This window comes from Hyaena hyaena, unplaced genomic scaffold (assembly GCF_003009895.1).
Source record: "Hyaena hyaena isolate Hyena2069 unplaced genomic scaffold, ASM300989v1 scaffold_493, whole genome shotgun sequence".
In the NCBI taxonomy this organism is placed as follows: Eukaryota; Metazoa; Chordata; class Mammalia; order Carnivora; family Hyaenidae; genus Hyaena; species Hyaena hyaena.
In genome coordinates this window covers 830,764-857,779 of record NW_024081125.1, presented here as the reverse complement: position 1 = coordinate 857,779, position 27,016 = coordinate 830,764, and the positions used below count along the sequence as shown (strand labels likewise).

The window sequence follows — 27,016 nt, the reverse complement described above, 5'->3', positions numbered from 1 at the left end:
TTTAAAACTATTTGTAGATTAGTCAAAATAAGATACATTAAAATCTTAACTGAAATCTGTATTCGTTAAAATGATCAAATCTCCATCATAGCTGATCTAGATTTTTTTTACTGGGCAGGGCTTTTAAAACTGGCCGTTTCACCTGTGGAAATCAGGGTTTTAACAAACCTGTTGGCACTTTTCAAAATGAAGAGCTTCGCTCTGGTAAAGCTCAACTTTAAAAATGCGGGTCAGAGGTTTCCTAGAAGTTGTATGTGTTCATGATTGATGGTTACACGCATATACAGTGGAAATGTTTTTTGTCACTTTCAGGGTCCACCAATGAGCTGTATACGATTGGCGGAGAGAGTTGTCGCTCTCATTTGCTGTGAAAAACTGCACAAAATTGGTAAGAGTGTTTGAAAAGCACATGCAGATAACAGTGAGGTTGAGAACCTTGTAAAACAAAAGCATATCAAAGACTTGTAGGTTTCTAAGGATTTTGTGGCGCTCTGAACTCCCTGCTCTCTCTCCGTGTGCTCTGGTGAAGCTGGACAGACGGACGGACATAAATACGATGTAACTTGAGGGTCCTGTAACATGTACCGGCTCCTTGATGGCCACACCTTCCCTGCAAACAGCTGTAATGTATCTGCTCCCCTCACTGACCCCTTTTCAACACGTACGGGTCTTCTTGTAAGTGTTGAATCGGGAGCATTCATGTTCTAATGGGTCAGTCTCTCAAATCAGTTTAGTTTACAGATTAATCCGTTTTTTAAAGAAAATGGGAAGTCTTATTCTCCGTAGACTTTGTAAAACAGTGGTGGGTTCTGTTTTTCCATTTAGATGTTATTTTAAAACACTTTTTTTTCTTTTTCTTTTTTTTTTCTTTACGGAAGCCTAGTTAGTACACAGTGTCCCCTGGTTTCTGGTGTACAGAGTAGAGGTTCCACACGTCTGTACATTGTGCTGGTCTCTACAAGGGTAGCTGCTGCCTGTCACCACACAGCGCCATTCCTTCGCCTTGCACTGTCCCCCCCGTCCCTGCCGTGTTCAGATGCTGCTTCTGCCACTTGGAGCAGAGTTTGTGATCCTGCTCATGCTGAATAAACAAATGCCGATACAGACTGCCTAAAGCATCACGTCCGATTACTCTATGCTGTTAAAGCAAAGACGCTTTAGCTTTCATTCCCCTTCCAGTTGCTTTCTAACGTAGTGCCGCTCCGGATTATTTACTCAATAGAGAAGCAAAAATCTGGGTTGTTAATGTGAATTCTCTGTACCTTTCTTAGGCGAACTGGATGACCATTTGATGCCAGTTGGGAAAGAGACAGTTAAATACGAAGAAGAGCTTGATTTACACGACGAAGAAGAGACCAGTGTTCCGGGAAGACCAGGTTCCACCAAACGAAGGCAGTGCTACCCCAAAGCAGTTAGTATTGGTTAGAACTGAGCACAAATCTGGCCTTTCTGGCTTTGTATTTCCTGCTGCAGCCAGTCTGCCGTCCCCTGCTTGGCTTCCCAGACCTTGTAATTTGGCCCGTGGGGATCTCGGCTCGCTCCGCCCGTCATGGCTTCTCCCCAGATCAGCCGGGCCCTCTCTTTCCTGTGTGCGCCCGCCCACTTGGGTCACTGCTTTTGTGTTTCTTCTCCGAAGGAGCTTGGCCTCATCTGCCAGTTCTTTCCAGAACGAGTCCGTTCCCTTTAGAGACACTTTCTGTTTCATTCACTTGAGTGGGAAGACGGCTCCACTCGTGTTCGGGGCTAAGACAAAAGGGGGATTTGCACGACCAGACAGGCAGGTGACAGGGGTGGGCGCACTAGGGGCTAGGACTTGGCCTGCCTGCGGACAGAGCTGGTCCCGCCAGCTGGCCGCGCCCGGCTGAGCCTGGCGTCCGGGCAGGATTCGTGTGCTGCCATGTCCCCAAGTCGGACTTCTGGGTAGAGTCATCCTGGACTAATGGGTCTCACTGAAAAAACACTTGTTAACGTTTCCACCCCATAAGAATTGCAAACGAAAGCCAGGTTTTGCTGTGTGCTTTCATCGTCAGCTAAAAGTATGGTTCCTTTGTTTTTATGTTGAGCATTTTACTTTTTATTTTTAAAAAAATTTTTAAATGTTTATTTCTGAGAGAGAGAGAGAGAGAGAAAATGAATGTGAGCAGGGGAGGGGCAGACACAGAATCTGAAGCAGGCTCCAGGCTCTGAGCTGTCAGCACAGAGCCTGACGCGGGGCTCGAACCCACGAACCGTGAGATCATGACCTGAGCCGAAGTTGGACGCTCAACAGACTGAGCCACCCAGGTGCCCCTGCGTTTTACTTTTTAAAAAGTTCTCACTCAGCTGAGCATTTTCAAGATTGAAAATCATGTCAGTTGTTTAACAGTTATGAATGTTACCTGTTTCCTGAAATGCTTGTCTCCCTCGGTTTCCCTGACCCCCTGCTCCACATTTACCCCGGATACCGCTGGGCTCGTTTCATAGGACAAACGTCACCAGTCGTAATGATAAGTTCCAATTAACAGATACATTTCGGGTTATCTGATACTCCCTTAATAACGATCTCCTGGCCAGTATTTCTGTGCCTTTTAACTACAGCTGCAATTTATGCCCTTGACCCTCAGAAACTGCACGACTCTGTTGCCTGGGGTTGTGTGAATATTGAGAGTTTAGAAACCGTCTCAGACTCATTAAACTATGGTTTACTTCTGTAGCTAGATAGCTATCAAAAGTGATACAGATTTGTATTGACTACGAAGATGTCCTCAGTGTAGTAATTGGAGATAAAAAAAAAATGAGGTGATGACAGCCCTTTGTTGTGTCATTCTTTGTGTGGTGAAGCACGCAAATGTGTATGTGTCGATACACGTTTACACACAGGAAGAAGTCTGGAAGACGCAGTCTGTCAGAATGTTAACAGTAGAGGTGAGGTCTGAGCTCTACAATTATGTGGGACTTGGGAAGTGTTGCATTTTTTCCTGATCTTCTACAGTGAGTAAAGGTGAAAGGTCCCAAGGAAGAAAAGAGTTCTCTAATCAAAAGAAATAGGTCAAATGAATAGCGTTTCTTAGAAAATACCCTACAGGATTTGATCGTTCATAGAATTTTGGTGTTCACTATAGAGTCAACAGTGCATTATGAGGGAGGTGACCTTGGGCTGCCTGAGCCCAGACCTGAGCGGTGCTGACTGTCCCCCAGAGTTAAGTAATGAGGTCCCCTTTCCTAGGTATCTACTTCCCTTTTAGGAGAGCTACGAGTAAATTGTTTTTTGTTTTTGTTTCTTTGTCAGTGTCTGGAAAAGAGGCTGTTACGCTTGATCTTGATGCTTAAGTTTTCTTTCTACTTCTAGATTCCAGAATGTCTGAGGGATAGCTATCCCAGACCCGATCAGCCCTGTTACCTGTATGTGATAGGAATGGTTCTGACGACGCCCTTACCTGATGAGCTCAACTTCAGAAGGCGGAAGCTGTATCCCCCTGAGGACACCACAAGATGCTTTGGAATCCTGACGGCCAAGCCCATCCCTCAGGTAGACAGTCCTTCAGGACTGCGATAGGAGGGGGCAGCTGAGAGCCCCACTTGTGTCCTCGGAATGTTTAGTGCTTAAAAGTCAGGGTGTCCCTTCTGTTCCCTGGACTGACAGCGCCGTGCCCCCTCTGAAATGAAATATTTGTGATGGAATAAAATGCCTGTTAACATTGGGATGCTTGCTTTCTCTTTTTGCTCAGATCCCGCACTTTCCTGTGTACACACGCTCTGGAGAGGTCACCATATCCATTGAGTTGAAGAAGTCAGGTTTCACGTTGCCTCTCCAAATGCTTGAGTTGATTACAAGACTTCACCAGTACATATTCTCACATATTCTTCGGCTTGAAAAACCTGCACTAGAATTTAAACCCACAGACGCTGATTCAGCCTACTGTGTTCTACCTCTTAACGTTGGTAAGAAGGGCTAGACTCTGACGTGTGGGCTGATGCTAGCTGGGAAAGGGAAGTTGCTTAGTCTTAGTGCCTTGTGGCCACTAGAGAAATCTCTTACTAGAGATCACTCTAAAGTAGACACCGACTCTGATACGTAACTTTAGGGAAGAATCCTACCTGTATCCTGTCTTTACAAGCTAACTAGTCTTTTCCTTCCGTAAGTGAATGACTCCAGCACTTTGGACATTGACTTCAAATTCATGGAAGATATTGAGAAGTCTGAGGCTCGCATAGGCATTCCCAGCACCAAGTATTCAAAAGAAACACCCTTTGTTTTTAAATTAGAAGATTACCAGGACGCCGTTATCATTCCGAGGTGAGTGTCTAGGCGGAGCCCCAAGCCGGAGTGGCACTTTGTTTCTGGAGAGTTGCTGGCTCTCGTGGAAACCCAGGTGGGCTGTGGCGTTGATGTCACTGATGGGAAGTTTAGATGTCTCTTCTTGGCGGGCCTGTTCTCCCAGCTGACGCCCTCCTGTAAGAAACAGTACCTGGAACGCTGTGGGTGGAGGGGTTTTACTTTGAAGTTCAGATCATCTAAATGCTGTTGAAAGCTTTCTTAAAATCTTCATCTTTTTTTCTTTTTTTTAAGGTTTATTTAATTTTTAGAGAGAGGAGTGGGTGGGGGAGAGAGAGCGAGAGAGAGAATCCCAAGCAGGGTCTACGCTGTCAGTGTGCAGTCCACCCCAGGTTCAAACCTCCTGAGATCAGGACCTGAGCCGAAGCGGGATGCTTCACTGCCTGAGCCCCCCAGGCGCCCCCAAATCCTCATTGTTTTAATCTCCAAAGTCTTAAAGAATTTGATTGTAAATAACAGCTGCTTAAACGTTTTAGTAGGGAATAATGTTTATTAAGTGTAATGAAGTAGTAAATTAGGATGCCTTTTTTCTTATTTTGTAAAAATTTAGGGGATAGATTTTGAGCAAAAATTTAAATATAGAAACCTTTCATAAAATGAGAGTAGTGGCTATAATTCTGTCTGTCTTTGATTTATTTTTCTTCTTTGCAACTTAAAAGTCTAATTTAAAAATTTTTTTTAACTTTTTTATTGTTACTATTGTTATTATTCATTTTTGAGAGGGACAGAGTGCTAGCATGGGAGGGGCAGAGAGAAGGGGGGGAGACAAAATCCAAAGCAGGCTCCAGGCTCCGAGCCATCAGCACAGAGCCCAACGCGGGGCTCAAACCCATGAACCGTGAGATCATGACCCGAGCTGAAGTCGGACGCTTAACCGACTGAGCCACCCAGGCGCCCCTTAAAAGTCCTGTTTTAGCTGTCAGCTGTCATCAGACTGTTAGTACCGGAAGTGGTGCCTTCATGCCTTCAGGCGGCAGGCGCCCTTCATGTTGAGCATGTTTGTCCTGCAGAGCGCTTGCTTACTCAGCTGGTAGAACGGTGAAAGTTTTCTACCCTGTTTATACTGGTGAAACTAAGAGATTTAAAGGCGCCGTTTAGCTTTCGTGGGTTATCAGAGCGATCAGAGATATTTAGGACAAGGATAATGATAAAGCAGGGCAGTGTGGAAAGTCAGTTTTTACTTAATACAAATCTAGTTTTTGTCTCACACCCACCTGAAACATACTAGTTGGCATTGAAGTTTCCATTAACGCCGTTTGTTTTTAGCCTTTGAACTTTAAAATTGTAATTTGCGTTTTCATATTAAAAACACGTATTGAGGACAGTTGCTTTCAATGTATTGCTTTTCATTTTTAGATACCGCAATTTTGATCAGCCTCATCGATTTTATGTAGCTGATGTATACACTGACCTTACCCCACTGAGTAAATTCCCTTCCCCGGAGTATGAAACTTTTGCAGAATATTATAAAACAAAGTATAACCTTGACCTGACCAATCTCAACCAGCCATTGCTGGATGTGGACCACACATCTTCGAGGTAAGGGGTTTCGGAAAGGGCATTTGACTTTCACCTGCGGCATTATTTGCAGAGGTCAGCAGATAGATGTCTGGGTTCACTGTCAAACTCCCCACCCGCAGACTCTGAAACCGGGAGATTCTTTGCAGGAACAGGTGCCCGGGGCGGGGTCCTGGAGTCTGCAGTTTAGATGAGCTCCTCCTCGGGTGACTTGTAAGGACACTAAGGTAATAGAACCCTTTTGAAGGGGCTGCTGCTTTTTGTTTGATAAAATTATCTTTGAAATGTTTATAGACTTAATCTTTTGACGCCTCGCCATTTGAATCAGAAGGGGAAGGCCCTTCCTCTAAGCAGCGCTGAGAAGAGAAAAGCCAAGTGGGAAAGTCTGCAAAATAAACAGGTAACATGTTCGTTGTTAACCAGCATCGTTCACTATTTTGAAAGAGAAGTTTGGCTTTTATACTGTCAGGTGAACCGAGTGACTCAGGAAGTTTTTGGAAGATTACCAGCCCTTAGGTTTGGTCATGTTTTAGCTAATTGTGTGTGTATACTTGTATTTGAATGGCCTTTTGGAAACTGGACAGGTTTCCTTTAATACTTGGTCCCCATTGGTAAAATTTGGTTCATCCTTATAAATCCTAGGATAAACCCCATTCGGCCTTAAAGGATCATTTTTTGAAGTCAGCTTTTATTAGTATTTATGATTTTTGTCTTTATCCATTCGTGAAATTGGTCTTTAATTTTTTTATTCTATTCTGTGTGTGCTCTATATTTGATCTGTGCACATTTTTGCCTCTTCAAAGATACTGGTTCCGGAGCTCTGTGCGATACACCCGATTCCAGCATCGCTGTGGAGAAAAGCGGTCTGTCTCCCTAGCATACTCTACCGCCTTCACTGCCTTCTGACCGCAGAGGAGCTCAGGGCTCAGACGGCCAGCGACGCTGGCGTAGGCGTCTGCTCGCTTCCCGTGGATTTTAGGTATGCCAGCGCCGTGGGCCAGGAAGGGCGCAGGGCCATGGGCTCCTGTCTGCAAAAGAACCAAGTTAAGTTCAGATTTTGATTTCATACAAAAGAATTCTTGAAAGACTAAAAAGAAAGCATGGGTGTCTCATACGTGAAACAAATGCACCTGTGACTCCTGCGTTCTTGTAAAGTTGCAGAGGGAGAGGGGCTCGTTCCTCCCTCCAGGGACGGCGGGCAGAGCGAACACGGACCCCGCTCTGTTACCATGCCGACACTTGAGGACCGCTTCCTCTTCTATAAAATCCAATCTATATTAAGTGACAGTTGCCTCGAGATGTTTTTTGTCTTTCTCATTTCCCGCTAGGAAAGCTTCCACGTTCTAGGGAAGTTACTGGCTTAATCACGCAGATTAATTTTGGTTATCCCGTTGTGGAGGCCATGGCAGTTCCAGGGAGTAAGGGACCTTAAAACAGCAGAGTTGTGGTCACAGTTGCAGTTTGCTGAGTACTTACCTGGGTGTCAAATGCCGGTTTAGACGCCGTCAGCCGTCTTGGGTCGTTTAATCACTAGGACAACCCTGGGGGCTAGGAGTTGTTAGCCCCTCTTCCAGGGCGCAGAGCAGCCCTGCAGGTCCCCAGCTAGTTAGCCCGGGGGCCTGGGGTTCCCGCGCAGACGGTGGCTCCAGGTCCCGTCGCCTGCCCCGCACGCCGTTGCCGCCCCATGCTCGCGCTCGCTGTCCGGCGTCCTTCGTACAGAATTCCAATGACGGTGATTTCCGCCCTGGAGACTCGTTTCCCCTCCCCATGGGAGCTCGTTTGTAGGCATCTTTATCTTCCTTGTTTGTATTACTCACCCTGCTCTTGCTCTAAGCCCCGCCCCTGTGAAGGGTCTGATGAAGTCCTAAAAATGTCTTTGCAGGTACCCTAACCTAGACTTCGGGTGGAAGAAATCTATCGACAGCAAATCTTTCATCTCAATTGCGAACTCCTCTTCAGCTGAAAACGATAATTACTGTAAGCACAGCACAATTGTAGTCCCTGAAAATGCTGCACGTCAAGGTGCTACTAGAACCTCCTCTCTAGAGAATCACGACCAAATGTCTGTGAACTGCAGAACGCTCTTCGGCGAGCCACCCGGGAAGCGCCACTTCGAGGCTTTGACGGATCTCACAGCGCGGAACGGTGTCTCTCACAATAAAAACCTTGCCAATGGCAGTTGCGACCTAGCTAATGGAGTGTGTTGCCAAGGAAGTCAGCCGAGTTACTACAAGCAGGAAGTCCCTGTACAACCAACTACCTCATATCCCATTCAGAATCTATACAGTTACGAGAACCAGCCCAAGCCCAGCGATGAATGTACTCTCCTGAGTAATAAATACCTTGATGGAAACGCTAACACATCTACCTCAGATGGAAGTCCCGCAGCGGCCCCGACGCCCGGTACTCGCGAAGCTGCCCCCGCGGCCCGGGACGGGAGGGCCTCTGCGCCGAGCCCTGGTCCCGGCTACTCCTCGAGGACTCTGGGCCCGAATCCCGGACTTATTCTGCAGGCTCTGACCCTCTCCAATGCCAGCGATGGGTTTAACCTGGAGCGGCTTGAAATGCTCGGTGACTCCTTCCTGAAGCACGCCATCACCACCTATCTCTTTTGCACTTACCCCGACGCTCACGAGGGCCGCCTCTCCTACATGAGAAGCAAAAAGGTAAGAGACGCCGTGGTTTTCGGGGAGAGCAAGCGTTCTACGTGCCCGGGATGTGGGGTCACCCCCTAGCTGGTTTCAGAGGACGAGGGATGCTCGGATGGGGAGCTGTGTTTTCCCTGACGAGGCCCTCAGGTGCGGGGCACCGGCTGGCCTGTCTGTGCCTTGGCGACGGACAGAAATTCAGCTCCGACGGGACCGTTTGCGAGAGGACATGAGCTCGCTGGGTCCCAAGGGGATGTAAACAAGTTTGTGGCTGGTTGTTTGGCGGGGGGAACTCACACTCTCCTTTCATCGAGAGAGACGTTTATCCGGGAGAATGTCGTCTTGGCACACGGGACACATGGACATGCGAAAACATAGGTCTTGTGTGGACGAACTCGTCGGGAGGGGAGGGGAGGGTAGCTCAGTCAGTGACTCCCCGATGCCAAAGGGGGTGACGCCAGAGCTCTTAGCATACAGGGACCTAGCGCCCGGAGGAACAGTGCGGCCTCACGCCAGTGGGGAATTAAGATTTAAGGAAGAGAAGCAACGAAAATAAAACGTTTAAACAATGATAAAAGCTGTGTCGCACATACCTGCCTGGCACGTAACTTAACAAAGCTGCTCATTTGGCCCAAACACTCAGAGAGAAGGACTGTCGCTGGGAGGAGAAGGTGTTCATGGAAGAGGTGCCCTGGTGCCTGGTGTGTAAGCAGAGTGTGTAAGCAGAGTGAACAAACAGCAGGGCGCGTCAGCACTCAGCGACTCGACGGTGGCAGCAGGCAGGGGTGAGGAAACACCGGAGGAAAGAGTGCACAGGCAGGGGGGTGAAGCTCTGCGGGGAGACCTTCCGCGCTAGGTCCGGGAGCTCGTGCTTACTTGGAACGTTGGGGACACTTTTCACACGAGGGACACTTACCGCGCAGGAAGCGGGGTTGTACGTGACGCCCTGGTAGCAGAGTGCAGCCCAAGTCCAAGTGCAAAGCCTCGCCAGGCGGGGCGGCCGGTCCATTGGGCCTTCGCAGAAGCGTAAGCAGACAGAGTAGGGGATAGTTCCCGCGTTCTGGCAGTGAGGACAGCACTGAGGCGAGGAGGATTTCGGAGGGAGTGAGTGAGAGTTGAAACTCGCACTTAACAAAGCATTTCCTCCAGCCAGATGCTACTTTCGCTGCCTTGCATGTGTTAATTGCCTGACTTAATTCTGCATACTTTTATTAATTTTTTTATTTTCCATATAATTGTACAGGCTTTTATTATCCCTGTCCTGTAGATGAGGATCCTGAGGCAGGAGAGGTTAACTTGCCCCAGGGTCCCGTGGCAGGTGCGCAGCAGATGATGTCGCTACACCGAGCGTTTTACAGACCTCACTCTCCTCACTGAGCCCCTGTGGGGTAGCTAACATGTCCCCATTTTGCAGATGGGGAGACGCCTGCCTAGAGAGTTTACTTTAGTTGGTGTAGGGTTACCTAAGTCACCAGAGATGGCCAGGAGGGTGTTGGAAGTGAGAACCCGTACCCTTCGCCTCCCTTCTCACCGCCACTCTGTGTAATTGGGGGGCAGAGAGACCCGTGATGCCAGGGTGCCCGTGTGTAGGCTGGGGCCATGGCGGTGCCCCTTGTTGGGATAAGCACAAACGGAGGAATCGGGGGTTAGGTTTAGGGTTTTCGGACCTCTTGGAAATGAAGTGAAACGCTGGGACCATTGAGATTTTAGGACTGAGCTACGGGCCGGGGGAATAGTCTCCATAAGTGATAATAATCCAGGCTGTCAGTGCAAATGGGATCACCAAGAGGTGGTTGTAGGAAGCAAGCCTCCGAGGCTAAGAATGGGCATAAAGCAGCAGCATATATTCTCTATTAGCTAGGAAAGACATTAGCGTACGTGTTTCAGAATTTACATCCCTTCGTCCGCCCAGAAAGCTTTGGCTCCTTGCTTCCTGTAGAGGTCACCGTCACTCCTGGGGTCCTGACCAGGCCTGAGCCCCTCACTGGGCTTCGCACGGACTCCTGCACACCGCTCTTCTCTCTCGCGGCCCTCCCCCTGCGTGTCGAGTGGCCCTTAGTTCTTTCTTCCCATTCCATCCTGCTGCCCGGGCCGTCTGACCGTGGACATGAGTGCTGTCGGATGCTGTGGTCTCCGGCTCTGGGGAAGGACGCCAGCGTTTATCTGAGCTGTTCCGTTTCCGGCAGCATGCCGCAGGTAGTGAGTGTCACCAGTAGACAGAGGTCCCCGTCCCCGCCCCCAGCTGTGTCGCCTGCTCAGTCTTTCTGTCTGTGTTCTCTCTGGGTTGTGGCTGCCTGTTCGTGGTATCAAGTTCCCCGGAAAAAGGGCTCGCGAGGTACTGACATAAAAAGGAACCCGGTTTATGGGAAATGCAAATGACAAGGACAGTTCTAGATCCTCGTTTCCAAGTTTTTACTAGACATTTCTAGGTAGAAATGTTAAGGATTGAGTGAGTTAGGGAGGAACAACAGACCACAGGGCAAACAGTGAAGTGTTTTATTGATGTGAATAAACATGGGAGTTATTACCTTTTGCTGTGTTTGAAAATGATTGAACAAAAATAGCGTTTGTGGTTTAGGAGTATAAAGTGTTTTTAAGCTCCCATTTATTGAGTGCCATTTTCCACTTCCATAGAGCCTGCCGTGTTGCCCCCCCCCCCCCCCCCCCCCCCCCCCCCCCCCCCGTGTACTTCACTGCGACTGTTGTGACACCTTAGACGCTTTATTTGGATTCTTTTCTAGTCTGATAGTCCCACTTGGCAGTTTACATTTAATATCATCATGTTGCGTTTTTTTTTTTTTAAAGTCTGTATTGTACGAATTGTTTGTTCTGACTTTATAGGGAATTTGCCTACTAGTTTTTTTCTGATGCATTTGATATTCAGAAACATTCATCTAACTGCACTAAAGGCTGTAGAATACACGGAATGTGATGTTCCCTGCCGCAAACAGGCAGAAAACATGTACATTGTTTACCGTTGATGAGCGGTTGTACTGATGTGAACGACATTTAGCTAAAACTATGTTTATTTGCCTGGTATGAGCCCCAGCAGTGGCCGTTTATGGATAAGTGTCTTACAGATGTTTTCTGCTCAAGGTCAGCAACTGTAATCTGTACCGGCTTGGAAAAAAGAAGGGACTGCCCAGCCGCATGGTGGTGTCAATATTTGATCCCCCTGTGAATTGGCTTCCTCCCGGTTATGTAGTAAACCAAGACAAAAGTAACACAGATAAATGGGAAAAAGATGAAATGGTAAGTTTTTGGTAACTGGAAGGATTTATTTTGTGGTGAACAGGAGAATTTTGTCCTATTAATTTTTTATTTCATTCCCACGGCGTGTTTATAATAGAGTAGGTGTTTGATGCATTGAGTTAAATTTCTCCAAGGAAACGGTCTCTTCACTGAATTTAGAAACAGTGTTATATTTGATGGGAGACAATTCTACCCTCTTCCTTCTCCAGAGCTGTATGATGTTGTGGACTCCGAAAAAGAGGAAAGAAATAAAACTCCGTAACATTTCACTTCATTATCCTGTATTATGGTTTAGCATAGATCCTTAGCTCTGTTCAATAAAATGACTCTTTAGTGATCTGTGATCTCCAGTCTGCAAAGTCGTTAATTTCAGTAAAGCCTTGCTTTCTACAGGGTCTTCTCAGTTAGGACTAGGTCTCCTTTGGTGACCTTAAAAAAAAAAAATCATGAAGGTTGTAAATTTTTGGAAATAGCTAAATCTTGCCAGTGACTTAAGAAGACCGAGTATTAGCTGCAAGCGGCTTCATTTTGTCTTGTCCAAAAGGCCACCAGAGGGCACCTCGGAGGGCTCCGGAGCAGCTAGAGCGGCCCGCCCGGTCGCGGGCGTCTGGGCAGCGCGAGCGCCTCGTCCAAAGTCACAGGCCGTCTCTCTGCACTTTCATTTCTTAGACGTTTATTTTGCATTAATGAGAAACTAGATCGTTGTTATTTAATTTTTCCTCCAGGCCAGCGGTGAGAATACCGTGTCTTTCACAGATTATGCTTCCTAAATATATGTGCTCTTCATGTCTTCTTTCTGACATGCGTGTCCGAGTTCTTGGTCTCAAATATTTCCAGGCCCGCTGGCTGCTCTATGACTCTGTTTTGATTTTTACCTCTTCACTGAGTAGTTTTAGCTCACGCAGTATTTGAGATAATTTCAGTATCTTCCGGAAATTGAACTTCTCTGGATTATTTTAATGCAAGTTGGGTTAGAAAAATTATATCCATTACTGATTTAGAAATGGGTGGAACCTTAGAGGAAAACGTGTAGGTTTTGAGAACTTTAGAGACAATATTGCCTCTCTGTGAAAAACATTCCAGTGATAATTACTCTGCCTTGAAAGTAGTTTCATAATCGGCTTTTTTTTTTTTTTTTAAAGTTAGCATGAGGTGACACTGACAAGTCCTATCGATTAGGAAAAAAAATTTCTTTTAAGATAGAACAGACATTTCTTATTTTCCTTAACATTTCAGATGACTTGGCACTTTGGCTTTTGGAATACATAAAAGATACTATTCATATTTTCACTCCGTAATTTATGCTTGCTGAACAGGCCCTTACAGGACCCGGGAGAGAGAGTGCTGGCATTCCTGCTCGGCCCGCCTCACTCCTCCACACGTAGGTTTAAGAGAAACCTTTGCAGACGAAGGTAATAACTCAGGTAGGAGGCTGACTCGAATTGGAAGAGAAAAGAGTTTTATGCCCAGGTGTTTTTTTTTTTTTTTTTGAAGAGCTCGAAGTGTTCTTAGAATCTATTTAATGAGGCCGAATCCCGCAGTTTCACAGATAGAGAAACCGAAAGCCAGAGGCATGAAAAGAACTTTGCTTTATTTGTGATAAAACCCAGTCTTTGGGGTTGGTGTGTGTATATTGCCAGTTTCAGACTTATGGTAGCATCTTCCTGAAGATATATGAGGATTTTATTTAATGAAATGTTTTTCCACTCCGATTTTTTTTTTTAATTGCAATTTGCCTTTTTTCACAAAGGACTGAACAGTAGTCCCAGCAGCTCACGTTGCCTTGGGAAAGTCGAGGGCTTTTAGCAGGAAATAGTTCCTAGAGGTTTGCCGCTACGATTTCTCTTCAGATTCTTCCATAACCTTACAAAAGATTTATAAACTTTTTTTATTAAAAAAAAATGCTAAGTGTATTGCTGGAGATACATGGCTTGGCTCACTACTCATCTTTCTTTTCAAACAAATACACTATCCCTTTTGAGTCTGACTTAAAATGAAATATTTGCAATATTTAAAAAATACTCGAGATTTGAAGACTCTTTTGTCAGGAAATTTCTGGAAAAGGTCGTCGCTATCAAAATCGAAGCGCACTCTCCTGCCTTCCCCCCCAAAGTAAAGTCTTTTTTCTCTCTCTTATTTCTTGCGCAACAGAAATTTGGCATCTCTTAGCATTGCGAAAAAGTTACATCATTCCTGAACCCTAGCCCATTATTAAGGTTGTCATTCACAAATGAGCCTTTGCCAAAGAAATTGGAATTAGCAAAGATCTTCTGACAGAAATTGGATTGTTGTGTTTCATGTTAGTCTAAATTTTCCTCTGTTTTTGTCAGTTAGGTTATAATCTGTTCCTCTGATTACTGTAGCGCAGCGCAGGGGAAAAGCATAATTTCCCAAATTCATAGCTTAGTGCAGTGATCACTTTTGGTTTTCAGGCAGAGCCATCTAGTCTTATATTGTAGCAGATGTACTTCGATTTGAAGTGGAAAATGGGGACAGAACTTTACCATGCAACCCTGTTGCCTATTTTTAATATCCTACTGGTTTTTAAAGTCATTTATCTTTTTTCCTGTGTATACTCTTTATTGCACAGATAATGCTTTTTCTGCATCTGGACTTGTAATTTTATTAATTTGAAAATCCTTTTGCAGCATTTTAAAATGCTGTCAGCAAAACTGAAGACCTCTGTGATCGGCATGTGAGTGCTTTTATTGTGTGCCTGCCGGGAGCAGGACTTCGTAGCTCAAGTTGTGCCTCGTGGACGTTAATTTTAACTTTATATCCACGTACAGAAATCCTTAACTTAAAGCTTCGTACTGGATAAAGGTCATTTTATAACGTAGAGAATGAACATTCAAAGGACATGTTTCACTTTGTTTATGTGATTAAATAACTTATTTTATGTTAATTGAAAACAAATGGCCATGATTTTAAAGTTGCCTTTTAGTATTTGTGGTTGTCATTTGAAATTATCCATAACCCTTGCTTTTATTGAGTTTCAAACCCTTTTAAAAACAGCAGCTCTGTCTCCCCTCCTTCCCCATTCCCCCTCGTTTCAGACAAAGGACTGCATGCTGGCTAATGGCAAGCTGGGCCAGGGGCTGGACGACGACGACGACGACGAGGATCTGATGTGGAAGGCTCCCAAGGACGACGCCGATTACGAAGACGACTTCCTGGAGTACGATCAGGAACACATCAAGTTCATAGACAACATGTTAATGGGATCCGGGGCGTTCGTCAAGAAGATCTCTCTGTCTCCGTTCGCCACCACCGTGTCTGCGTACGAGTGGAAAATGCCCAAAAAGTCCTCCTTGGGAAGTGGGCCGTTCTCCTCAGATTTCGAGGACTTCGACTATAGCTCCTGGGATGCCATGTGCTACCTGGATCCCAGCAAGGCCGTTGAGGAGGACGACTTCGTGGTGGGGTTCTGGAATCCGTCGGAAGAGAACTGCGGCGTCGACACCGGGAAGCAGTCCATCTCGTACGACCTGCACACGGAGCAGTGCATCGCGGACAAGAGCATCGCCGACTGCGTGGAGGCCTTGCTGGGCTGCTACCTAACCAGCTGCGGGGAGAGGGCCGCCCAGCTCTTCCTGTGCTCCTTGGGGCTGAAGGTGCTCCCGGGAATGAAAAGGACTGACCGGGAAGGGGCCGCGGGCCCCGCCAGGGAGACTTCGGGCAGCCAACAAAAGGCCCTTTCAGGGGGCCGGGCCGCGGCGGCCGGCTCACGCTCCTCGCTGTCGAAAGACCTGGAGTACGGCTGTCTGAAGATTCCCCCGAGGTGTATGTTCGATCATCCAGACGCAGACAAAACGCTGAGTCACCTGATATCGGGTTTCGAGAATTTCGAAAAGAAGATCAACTACAGGTTCAAGAATAAGGCTTACCTTCTGCAGGCCTTCACGCACGCCTCCTACCACTACAATACCATCACTGGTAAGGAGCCCGACCGCCCCCCGTTTCTCGGAACCTGCGGCCTCGTTAAGGAAAAGCATCCTCTGCACGTGCAGGCCTGGTGCTTAAGATGCACGGTGGCGGGCGGGAGCGAGCGAGAAAGGAAGGAGGCTTTATTTTCCTCTGCCTTCTGGGAGCCCGCCCCCTGTCCCTCGACAGCCGGCAGCCCGGCCTCCTCCTCACACTCTCGGGAGATGCCGTTTCCCATGCCTGCCGCACGGAGGACTTTGAGCCTTCGCGTTCTGTCGCGCGTTCCCCGTTTTTGTCCTCCCCCGGTGCCCCTCTGATGCCTGCCCGGTGCTGTGTCTAGTTCTCGGTTCATTCGCATATTCTGGGTGGATTTCCGCGGCTTTGTAGGGTCCCTCCTGGACAGCAAGGCCCCTCCCTCTCTTCTTGAATCTTTTTGAATCCGAAGGTGAGCGGATTAAAAGGCACGTCTTCGGGGAAGGATTTGCGGCCCTTGCTCGGACTCTGCCGCGTCTTCCCCTGGGCACTGCGCTCCCGGATTTTCCCTCCCCGGGTTAGTGGGGGCCCGTGCATCAGATCAGAAGGGAGATTAGGTGCCTGGAAAGTGCTGTCAGCTTCCGCTTGTGAAATGCCTTTGTGCTTTTTTTCTGTATTGGAGTAATAAGTGCTTGAATCTGGGATACCAGAGCAGAGGGTCTATAGAACTGAAAAACTAAATAAAGGTTAAGATGATCAGGAAAGTGTAAAACCAAAAAGTGAAAACCGATCTGGCTCTGGCCTGGAGGGACCAGCAGCGCCCAGGGCAGGTTCTCTCTGCGCTGGTCTCCTGCCCTCTGCAGACTGGGGTCCCTGCCTCCGAGCTCCGGCTGTCTGGGACATGCCACCGCCTCCGTCCCTGCCCAGCCTCCTGCCTTGTGTGGGCCCTGCTGGGCACGGTGAGGAGAAGGGGGGGGTGCCGGGCAGCGCTGGGGCCTTACCCCGTGTGGGCTGTCAACCGTGGTGCCTTGGGTCTTTGCTCACGACCTCAACTCTCCTTTCTCCGGCCCTTGTTTGTTCCAAACTCCACAGTTCTCAGCAGGCAGAGAAAGGGGTTTTCTAGTATACTGGCTGGCATCCCGGGTGGCTGTTGTGATCCAGGAGTGGCGAGGCAGGGCGGCTGAGCACACACTCTGGAGTGGGGACGGAGCATGGGGTGCGCAGGGGTTAGCATGGGGACAGCATGGGCTGTGCGGCGGTTAGCGCGGGGGCAGAGCACAGGGAGCACTGGGTGCGCAGGGAAAGAGCACATGGTGCGAGGGGATCAGTGCAGGGTGCATGCGGTGCGAGGGGCGCACAGGACAGGGGCAGGGCGCATCTGGCCCCAGACGGCACCCAGCACCTGCCTAGCTAGCCCTGCGCCCCAGGGGAGGGCCCACCCTGATGGGTCCCCCTGGCCAGTGTCGGTCTGCGGGAGCATCGGTCTTTGGGCCACCGTAGGCTTTTAGGACCCCAATTTATAGATAAGAAATAGGCTTAATTTGCCATTCCAATTGCATTTCCAGAGGCTTTAGTAAGTGTGACACGTCACACGGATTGTCATTGAAGAGCATGCATGAACTCGACGCCCACCACACTTGGCTGCGGCGGGTCTGGGGCCGGTGCTCGCTGAGGGTCACTGTGTGGGAAGGGCGTGCAAGCTGACGACTGCGCTCTGGGCCCTGCAGATTGTTACCAGCGCCTGGAGTTCCTGGGAGATGCGATTTTGGACTACCTCATAACCAAGCACCTTTACGAAGACCCGCGGCAGCACTCCCCGGGCGTCCTGACCGACCTGCGGTCTGCGCTGGTCAACAACACCATCTTCGCATCGCTGGCGGTCAAGTACGACTACCACAAGTACTTCAAAGCCGTCTCCCCCGAGCTCTTCCACGTCATCGACGACTTCGTGCAGTTCCAGCTGGAGAAGAACGAGATGCAGGGCATGGACTCGGAGGTGAGTGCGCTGCTCGGGGCCCCGTCCGGGGGGGACGGAGGGTACAGCCGTGTGCCACCCCCGTCGGCCCGTTACACTTGACTGCGCCCGTGGTGGTGCGCGGGGACCTTCAGGGGAGAGAAGGGGCGGGGGGCTGTCCCCGGATCAGCCCTCCAAGATTTAGGCGAACTCGACAAGCCCCGTCTTCCCTGCCCGAAGCCGCGCGTGAACCTTAGCAAGGGCTCGGGCCGTGTGTTCGGCCTTTGCATGTTCAAACGGATCAGAGACATTCGCTGATACTGTCTCAGGTACGCGTCACCAATGTGTATGTGTTCTGCTCCTTCTTGAAAAGAGGAAAACTCACTTAAAAACCAGCCTTCTAAAATTTTAAGCGGTGGAATTTGAGAGACTTCTGGCCTAAGTTCAGCCAAAGGTTCCTCGGTGATGGAGCTACTTTTAATGTGTTAGTGAGCTGTTTTGAAGTTTTGTAGCAAAGGATTTCACTTAGATCTTTTCCACCTTCCTCCGCTGCCTCGCTGCCATCCGTCTACCTCCCTGTGCACCCAGGACAGCGCCCTCGGGTGCTGTCCTCCGCGTTGATTCCTTTGTTTTCCTTACTGTTGTAGATTTACTGTAAGGAGGCAGGAAGTGTGTGCATCAATCTGGTGGCCATTTTAATTGTTCTTTCTGTAGCCTGCACCTTCCCTCTTGCCGTTGCCCCAAACCCTGGCTGGGGAGCAGTGCGTTTCCTGGACTTGCCGTGAAAGGAACTTGAGGGGTAGCCGCAAGGGAAGTGTCAGACCCTGTAAACACTACGGAATGTGTGCCGGAGGGGAATCTGCGTCCCCCCACGTGTGCTCGTCGAGGGCTGGCCGTCCGCTGCAGCGCGGCTGGCAGTGGGACCAGGACTTAGAAGCAGCTGCTGTGTTCTCAGGATGGCTTCTGGCCTCGTTCTTTAGAAGCGCTGGAGCTTAGCGTTTGCAGCATTAGCTAAAATTAGATTTCAGTTCTCTTTTGGTGACTATGGGACCTACGAGTTCTGTTAATTTGTGTTTGTTCTTTTCCTGACCTTTGTTTGTGTAAACATATGTATTAGAAGGTAATAAAAACTGATCGGAAATGTCAGTGGTCTGGCTTTTCTGACTTTCTGTTGGATCTTAAAGCCTCTCCACCTCTCTGGGCCTCAGTTTCTTCTTCTGTGAAAGGAGAGAATTAGACTCAGTAAGTTTTAAAATTCCTTTCTACCTCAAAGCCGTGACGTACAAACAGTAAGGATCCTATTTTCCCAGTAGTCAGCATTACGAGCAGTTTATATAGAGCTCTGTGTGGCTGAACAGTCCATTTAGAAATTTAAAAAAACCTAAAATGTCCCTCGTCTCTTTTTTTGTCTTTGAGAAGCAATTTGTGTTTCTTTTATAAAATACAAATAAGCAAAAGGAAAATTAAAGTCATGCGAATATGCTGCCTTAGAAATGACGAGAATTAATGTTGTGATGTTTTATTGCTAATGTGTATAAACATGAACATACATGAAGTGCAGTTGTATTATGCGTCGTGTACATAGTGCGTTCTTTTCACTTAATGCATTGAGGACACCTTTCCACGTACCCAGTGGTATTACAAGGCTCAGTAGCTGCACACTAGGCAGTATAGCTCCAATGGAGTGTATTTAAACAGTCCTTTGTGGCCAGATATTTAAGTTGATTTTACTCACGGCTTTTAATAAATACAAGTGTGGCAAATATATCCGGTGCCTTTTTCAGATAAATTCCTAGAAATGGAATTACTGTTCAAAGAGCTATGAACTTTTAAAAGGCATTGATCTATTCGTAGTTTTTTATTACATCAATTTGAATGTACGTCAGGTACTCTTAATAGTCAGTGTGTATTAAGGGGTGTAATAAAAAGGGAAGTTGGAGAAATCTATCTTCTAGTAGAATTTCCCTGGCAAAAAGTGGTCATTTATACTCCCCAAAGTAATTTATACAGACCCGTGTTCGTGCTGTACTGATTAGTATTTTGCCTAATCCTTGCCAAGCCGCTAGGGGGTAGAGCTGTTTTAAGATGCAGTTCTTTGATGAGGAGGGGATTTGAAAATTTTTTTCATACGCTTATTGACTATTTCTAATTTTGTGTTAGCGTTGATTTTGTTTTCATTTAGAAGTACTCTTTTTTTCCCTTGCTGAGTACAGAATAGTACTGAGTGGGGAAGGGAGTTTTTTGTTTTTGTGTTATTTCTTTGAGAAGTTGGGAAAGTCTTTTTTTTTTTTTTTTTTTTAAGATAAGTTACTGTTTATGAAGAGCTTGTTACAGTGTAACAGGTCATTGCCCCAAATGGTGGGTGGTGTTACCCTTGTTAAAGATATAATAGAAGGGGCGCCTGGGTGGCTTAGTCGGTTGAGCGTCCGACTTTCGCTTGGGTCATGATCTCGCGGTTCGTGGGTTCGGGCCCCGCGTCGGGCTCTGTGCTGACTGCCAGCTCAGAGCCTGGAGCCTATTTCGGAGTCTGTGTCTCCCTCTTTCTCTGACCCTCCCCTGCTCACACTGTCTCTCTCTCTCTCTCTCTCTCCTAGAAATAAATAAAAAAAATTAAAAAAAAAAAGATATAATCGAAGTCCTAGCCGAGAAAAGAAACCTCCGCGGAAGGCATTTCAAGATGGTCTCTTTGCTTACGAATCCCTTTTCTCTGTGTAAATAGCTCAGGAGGTCTGAGGAGGATGAAGAGAAGGAAGAGGATATCGAAGTTCCGAAGGCCATGGGGGACATTTTCGAGTCACTTGCTGGTGCCATTTACATGGACAGCGGGATGTCCCTGGAGACGGTCTGGCAGGTGTACTATCCCATGATGCGGCCGCTGATAGGTACCGTTCGCTCCCCTTGCAAGGAAACAAAATCATCCTTAAAAAACCTCTATAAGGATATCATGCACCTTATTCTTTCCTTTTGGTTACAGAAAAATTTTCTGCGAATGTGCCCCGTTCCCCTGTGCGAGAATTGCTTGAAATGGAACCAGAAACTGCCAAATTTAGGTAAGCCAAAATGTGCATGGAAAAAATTAAGCTACTTAAAAACAAGACGGGGGGGATGGAGGGAGTTGTCAAAGATGGAAAAATGTTTACAGTGGGGCGTGCCCTCTGCACTTCCCGCTTGTGGTCTGATTGACTTTCCCTTCTGCTTTTATAAAGTAACCGCCGCGTTAAAAGAGAGACGCAGCCGCGTCTGTCGGGGTGCGCGCTGTCGTGCGCCCCGCGTTTCCCCATGTGCTGTCGGCTCACACGCGCGCCCCCCGCCTCCGAGTGCGTGCTCAGGGCTGACTGACAGTCATAATAAATAGTTCCGACTCCTGATTCAAGCTGTCTGGCTTCTTTACAGCCCGGCTGAGAGGACTTACGACGGCAAGGTCAGAGTCACGGTGGAAGTGGTAGGGAAGGGGAAGTTTAAGGGCGTCGGCCGAAGCTACCGGATCGCCAAATCGGCAGCAGCAAGAAGAGCCCTTCGCAGCCTCAAGGCCAATCAACCTCAGGTTCCCAACAGCTGAAACCCCTTTTTAAAGTGAAAAAAAGGAAAAAGCAGAATGAAGGGGGAAAAGATTTCAATCGAGAAGGATTGATTTAAAGTCGGTAGTGAGTGGAATGCATCGAAGGCAGAATTTAAAGTTTGTTCGATAACAAGATAGATGACAGAATAAAACGTTTAACAAATGTATAAAAATTTTGGAACTAATTGTAGTTTTAGTTTTTTGCGCAAACACAATCTTGTCTTCTTTCCTCACTTCTGCTTTGTTTAAATCACGAGAGTGCTTTAATGACGACAGTTAGCAAGTGTTCAGAAGAATTATTGACAGTTCTTTTTCTGTTTGGGGTTTTTGGTTTGTTGGGGTGGTTTTTTTTCTTCTTTTTTTTTTTTTTTTTTAACACAATATCATTTCTGTCAGCTTCGCTTAGTGGTCAGAGGCCAAGGAGCGCACAGCTGAGACAGCCCCTAGATTCTGTGGGGCGCCCTCCCCTCCTCGGCGTGGGCGCCGGCGCGGGCCCCCAGGGGCCCGTGCGCCCAGGAGAACGGTGCGGTTTGCCAGAGGACAAGTGTGCCCACGCCATCCTTTCTTCCCACGCCCTGTCGTGTGAGGTGATGTCTCCCGGTCACCATTGCACTTAACGCATCGTAAGGGACAGATTTTTCAGTAACGTTGGCCGGCATGCTGGCGAATCGAGTTTTCGTTTTCTCATGCCACATAGTCTTGCGTAGAGAAGGTTCTTGCCTTAAAAGTAAAGCTCTCACAAATGTCCTTTTAATTTCTGATCTTTTTGGAACAAACTCTTACATTCCCTCCATTTTATTGTGCATTTAGGCGTTGAGACCGCGTGATACTTATAAGTCACTAGTGTGGCTGTTACTTAACTTATTCCAGGATTATATTAGCGTTTCTGTCCTCTGTGTACTGAAGGCATTTTGAAAACCAGAATATATCTGTAGTCTATGGATTTTTCTTTCCTTTTCTTTTCTTTCCTTTCCTTTCCTTCTCTTCTCTTCTCTTCTCTTCTCTTCTCTTCTCTTCTCTTCTCTTCTCTTCTCTTCTCTTCTCTTCTCTTCTCTTCTCTTCTCTTCTCTTCTCTTCTCTTCTCTTCTCTTCTCTTCTCTTCTCTTCTCTTCTCTTCTCTTCTCTTCTCTTCTTTTTTTGGCACCGTAATAAAAATGATCTTTGGCTAAATACCCAGTTTTACTAAAAAACCTCCTGCTAGGTAGGTAGCTCCACTAATGGAAACTGTTTGTGGCAAAGCGTTTTGCCCCCTAGGCCGTTGCTCTAACAAGATCAACTTTAGACATATCACACCTAAAATATGCTGCAGATTTTATACGTGATCGGTTACTTGTTTAAAGAAGCAAAACAGAGCACCTTTTACCCTTAGTCTCTTCTCACGTAAATGTCTTACTGGGCTTTTCACAGTGTTGCATGCATGTCTCACCTACCAAAGCCGTGCTGTTAATGCCATGGAAATGTAACGTTTGCGATAAACTGCCGTAATTTTGATACATCTGTGATTTAGGTCATTAATTTAGATAAACCAGCTCATTCTTTCCATCTTTGAAAAAGGAAAAAAAAAAGGTTTTTAGGCATTTGCCGAAGTTTCTTTAATTAGACTTGTAGGCACTCTTCACTTGAATACCTCAGTTCTTTTCTTTTGCATGCATTTTCCCCGTGTTTGGTGCTATGTTTATGTATTATGCTTGAAATTTTAATTTTTTTTTTTTTGCACTGTAACTATAATACCTCTTAATTTACCTTTTGAAAAAGCTGTGGGTCAGTCTCGCACCCCCACCGACATACCAGTAGAGGTTTGCTGCAATTTGCCCCGTTAATTATGCTTAAAGTTCAAGAATGCTGAGCAGAGGTGTCTAATGTTTTCCAGCACATTCTCCTGAACTTGATGCTTCGTGTGATGCTGCATTTTTGTTTTAACTTACAGTCAAATACTGTACTTCTTGCTTTATCTGTACCCCACCCCCCAGCCCCCAGAGAAATACCTCTGCACACGTGCCCAGAGAAAACTGTCTGCCCCACTTTTCAAGGAGACCTGGGTGAAGGGGATGCTAGGTGTCTCCACGTTATTTGTTGTCTCCGATCTGAAATGTAAATTGGTGATCTAAATCATTCAGCGAGTTTTTGAGCAAATTGATTTGGGTAGACTTACTTTGAAAATGCTTTCTGATTTGGAACCTTAGCTTTCTATTTGTTTTTTTGTTTGTTTTTTTTTTAAAGAAAAATTAAAAAAACACACCTCAGCGTCAGATCTCCTAGCAAGTTAAAACCCAGCAACTCCTGAATTATATTAGCTGTAAACGTATACAATTAACAAGTAAGGCTGGATGTGAATTTTTCTCGTGAGGGTGATTTTGTGATAAGGTTCTATCACAAATCTCTTCTTAATTTATAAACTACCTGATGCCAGGAGCCTAGGGCTTTGCATTGCTTCCAATGCACTAATCTCCATGGTGAGGGAACCTCTCGCCTCCTGGCACCAAAACCAGATTGTTTCACAGTTACAACTCCCAATTCCCGTTGGGAGAAAAATGCCTCAATATATTTTGTAACCTTAAGAAGAGTATTTTTTTGTTAAAACGAAAAAAGTTCAGACTCGGATATGATTAGGTCATACGTTCTCAGGGGTTCAAATTTCCTGCTACCGTTCAAAATGTTTTATCAACAGCAGCCTTCAGCGATTTCCTTTTTTCTGTTGTTGAAGAAAGATAGTGCATTTTCATTTGTGACTCCCACTCGGACGCATTCTGTGATCCCCTGGTTTACTAAGTCAGAACAATAAAAACTCTCGAGTTAGACCAATGAGATGGTTATGAACGCTTTTGTGCTGCTGAGTTTTAATGCTGTAAAGTTATTCCCCCCTCCACCACCCCCCCCAGTTTAGCCTGTTGAAGTGTTTGGCATCCATCAATTAAGGAAGAAAGTCTCTCCGTCGCCCCACTTGCCGCCCGCTTGTGCCATCCCTTTGTTCCCGTGATTGCACTGTGAGAGCGAATGTAACGGGGAAGCCGAGGGCGCGGGGGCCGCCGCGGGCACGTGTGTGGGGGGCGGGGGGGTGGTTGGGGGAGCGGGGGGGGTCTTGAAGAAACAGCTGCAGAAGCTCCTTACGATGACTGTGTGGAGGTGAGCGGGCAGGAACCTTCATCGTCACAACCTTTGCTCTCCCTCACGGTCTACTTTCCACGGTCCTAACTATGCTGCGTTTGGTAATAGCTTTGTCCCGCTCCGTTCCGTTCGCGTGGCACAGAGAAAGAAGCATTGCACTTCGTACCGTTGCTTTACCTCATTTCAAGGAAAATCTGCTTCCCGGAGAGGGGAAAAAAAAAAAAAAGATGTGGTTTGGCCTCGCTGCTGTTTTGATTTGCCGGATTTGAAAAAGATGATTATAATGCCTGCAATGTGTCATATACTCGCACAACTTAAATAGGTCATTTTTTTTTTTGTCTGTGGCATTTTTTTTTTTTTTACTATTTGTGTATGACAAAGATCTGTTAACTGAACTCTTACGTATGTTTTAAACGTGTTTGTTACTTTTCTTGTCGATCTTCTTTCAATGTCATGTGAAGTGATTAAAGTTAGAATGACCTCTAACTCTCCTGTAATTCTCTCTTAAACTACTAATATTTTAACTTTCTTAATAGCTTGCCCTCGGAGAGATTTCAAAGTACCCCGCCCCAAGGGCAAGGGGCTGGAGGCTGCCTGGGGTCCGTGGGGTCGCTTCCCAGATACGCCCACGCACCCAGCCGTGGGCTCTAAGCCGTCCTCACCCAGGGAGGCTCGCGGGGACCGTGGGGCGCAGAGGAGAATCGGAACCCAGGCCGACCGTGGTCCGATCCGACTTCGGGCCCGGTTGACTGAAAACCTCCTAACCTTCCTCTGTTAGGGCATTTAGTCCTGTTCCACGAACGTGAAGCCACCAAACCGAGGCCTGGAAACCTTTTACTCAGACTTCACCTGAAACGAACGAGTGTCGGAGCCCTTCACCCAGTCTGTGTCCTCCGCGGAGGAGAAGCTTCCGTCGCGTCCCTCGACCTGTGTGGTCGTTGTGATTGCGTCCGAATCGGTCTGTTTTTTTCAGCCACTGATTACTTTTCAGGAATTTCATTCTTCCCAAATAAATGTCTGTCTTTTATATCGTATGTGAGAAGTTTGTAAGATATGTTTAAGACCCAGAATATTAAAGGGATTTTTAACAGTCGTTGGGGACGCTGGGAGCGATGTCACGGGCATCTGCACCAAGACTGTTGTGTTTTCCACTTGCAGTGCAAAAGGTCTTTCAGAACTCACTTGTAAATAGGTTTTAATCATTAATTGTTTTTTTTTCCCCCTCGTCCATTTTAACTTGGACGTCCACCACAGATGATTTAAATTCTACGGAGGCACTCAGGTCATGTAGCAAAAGCGCAAAGGTGAACAGCAAGTAAAATCTCTGGCTTTTCTGCTGTAAATAGAGTGAAGGAAAATGACTAAAATCAAGAAAAACTAACAGGATTTGATTGACAATAAGATATTGACCGTCACATGCTGCAGCTGTTTTTAAGGAACATGATGTAATTCATTCGTACAGTACTCATGCTGCAGAAATAACGCAGTGCACCTTATGGGTCCCAGTTCCCTTCAGTTGTTTTCTTTTGTAACAATTGTAGCAGAGTCAATCTCCAATAAAGTTATGGTCTGTTCATTTTGTGTCCTTTTTTCTTTTTCTTCTCCCGTTCTGATTCGGTTCAAGTAGGTGATAACATACGATAGTTGTCGCAAAAATGACCCTTAGAGCGTTTTTATTCCATGGTCCTATGAAAATGCATGTTTTAATACGACGAAGGTTTCATATGTCGAGCCCTGCTTCACGCCGACCTGTGGGGTGGCATAGTAACAATTGTCTTTTTCTTTTCGAGATTTAAATAAGAGCCAGTGTGTTTCTCTGAAACTGCCACGTTGGCTGATGGCATCTTGAGTTGTGTTTTCTATGGGATGCATTTGCCACATTCCTTAAGTGAATTTGATTTTTCTGAAGCCAAGTGGACAGAATGTTCAACTTCTCTGTCTTTAAGAGGTCCTCCTCGTACTATCGGCTATGCAGGAGATTTCTGTCATACCAAGATTTGACCCAATCTTTTCGTAACCCTGTAAACTAAGGACTATTAGAAGTGACTTGGCTGTAGGAACAAGATGGTAAGTATGTAAGTTTCTTAGAACGAGAAAACATCTTAGTTTTCCTTTGTGAAGAGTTTAAATTAATCCCTTCCTTTTCCTTCCTTCCAACCTCTCCAAACTAGAGGAGAAAAACTGTGTATCTTAATCCTGAGGAATTTGGTTAAGGACCACGTGCGGGTGTGAGCTGGCGTTACAGCCCAGAAATCACTGGCTAGTTCAGGCCAGACCCGGGTCCCACCGCCCCTTCCTGCCACCCTGTGACCCCGCCCTCTCCTGGCTTGCAAGAGACCACAGCCGGCCCAAGCGTATCAGTTTGCAGGTCATGATGTGCATGAAAAGAATCCAGATGGAAGTGAAATGTTTTCCTTTTGCAGATCCATCGGCATCGTGTAACGCGTGCTTTAGATGGGATGGTGGATGCCAGCTGGGTTCACGGCCGGCTGGGCTGTAAACGGACTTGCCCTTGCAAAGACGCCAGGAGCAAGGGTGCGCCCTCGCAGCGGAGGTGCGGGCCAAGAGCTTGCTCTCTCAGCCTCTGCAAGGCAATGCGTGAACGACCCTTCGAGCTTTTTCTTTCTTCCCCTTGTGGTAAATTACACATAAGACTTAGCACTTTTGCCATTTTTCAGTGTACGACCCGCTGTTGTATAGCCATCGCCACCATCCAACTCCAGAACTTTTTCTTCATCCCAAGCTGCAATGTTGTATCCGTGAAACAG

The 27,016-nt window shown here is 46.9% G+C and overlaps 1 protein-coding gene across 3 annotated transcripts in view; it reads left to right on the top strand.

The window, feature by feature from the left end:
- Positions 1-21,328, top strand: part of DICER1 (dicer 1, ribonuclease III) — a 66,734-nt gene extending 45,406 nt beyond the window's left edge. For all 3 annotated transcript variants that reach the window (XM_039254558.1, XM_039254557.1, XM_039254556.1), the window contains 15 exons: positions 313-388; positions 1,272-1,411; positions 3,329-3,508; positions 3,708-3,921; positions 4,123-4,276; positions 5,672-5,854; positions 6,128-6,233; positions 6,637-6,812; positions 7,716-8,499; positions 11,578-11,733; positions 14,790-15,669; positions 17,358-17,626; positions 20,304-20,466; positions 20,559-20,634; positions 20,978-21,328. In XM_039254558.1, the coding sequence (XP_039110489.1) occupies positions 313-388; positions 1,272-1,411; positions 3,329-3,508; positions 3,708-3,921; positions 4,123-4,276; positions 5,672-5,854; positions 6,128-6,233; positions 6,637-6,812; positions 7,716-8,499; positions 11,578-11,733; positions 14,790-15,669; positions 17,358-17,626; positions 20,304-20,466; positions 20,559-20,634; positions 20,978-21,143 (3,723 nt within the window). In that variant the 3' untranslated portion in view covers positions 21,144-21,328. The remainder of the gene's footprint in view (positions 1-312; positions 389-1,271; positions 1,412-3,328; positions 3,509-3,707; positions 3,922-4,122; positions 4,277-5,671; positions 5,855-6,127; positions 6,234-6,636; positions 6,813-7,715; positions 8,500-11,577; positions 11,734-14,789; positions 15,670-17,357; positions 17,627-20,303; positions 20,467-20,558; positions 20,635-20,977) is intronic.
- Positions 21,329-27,016: the final 5,688 nt, after the last annotated feature.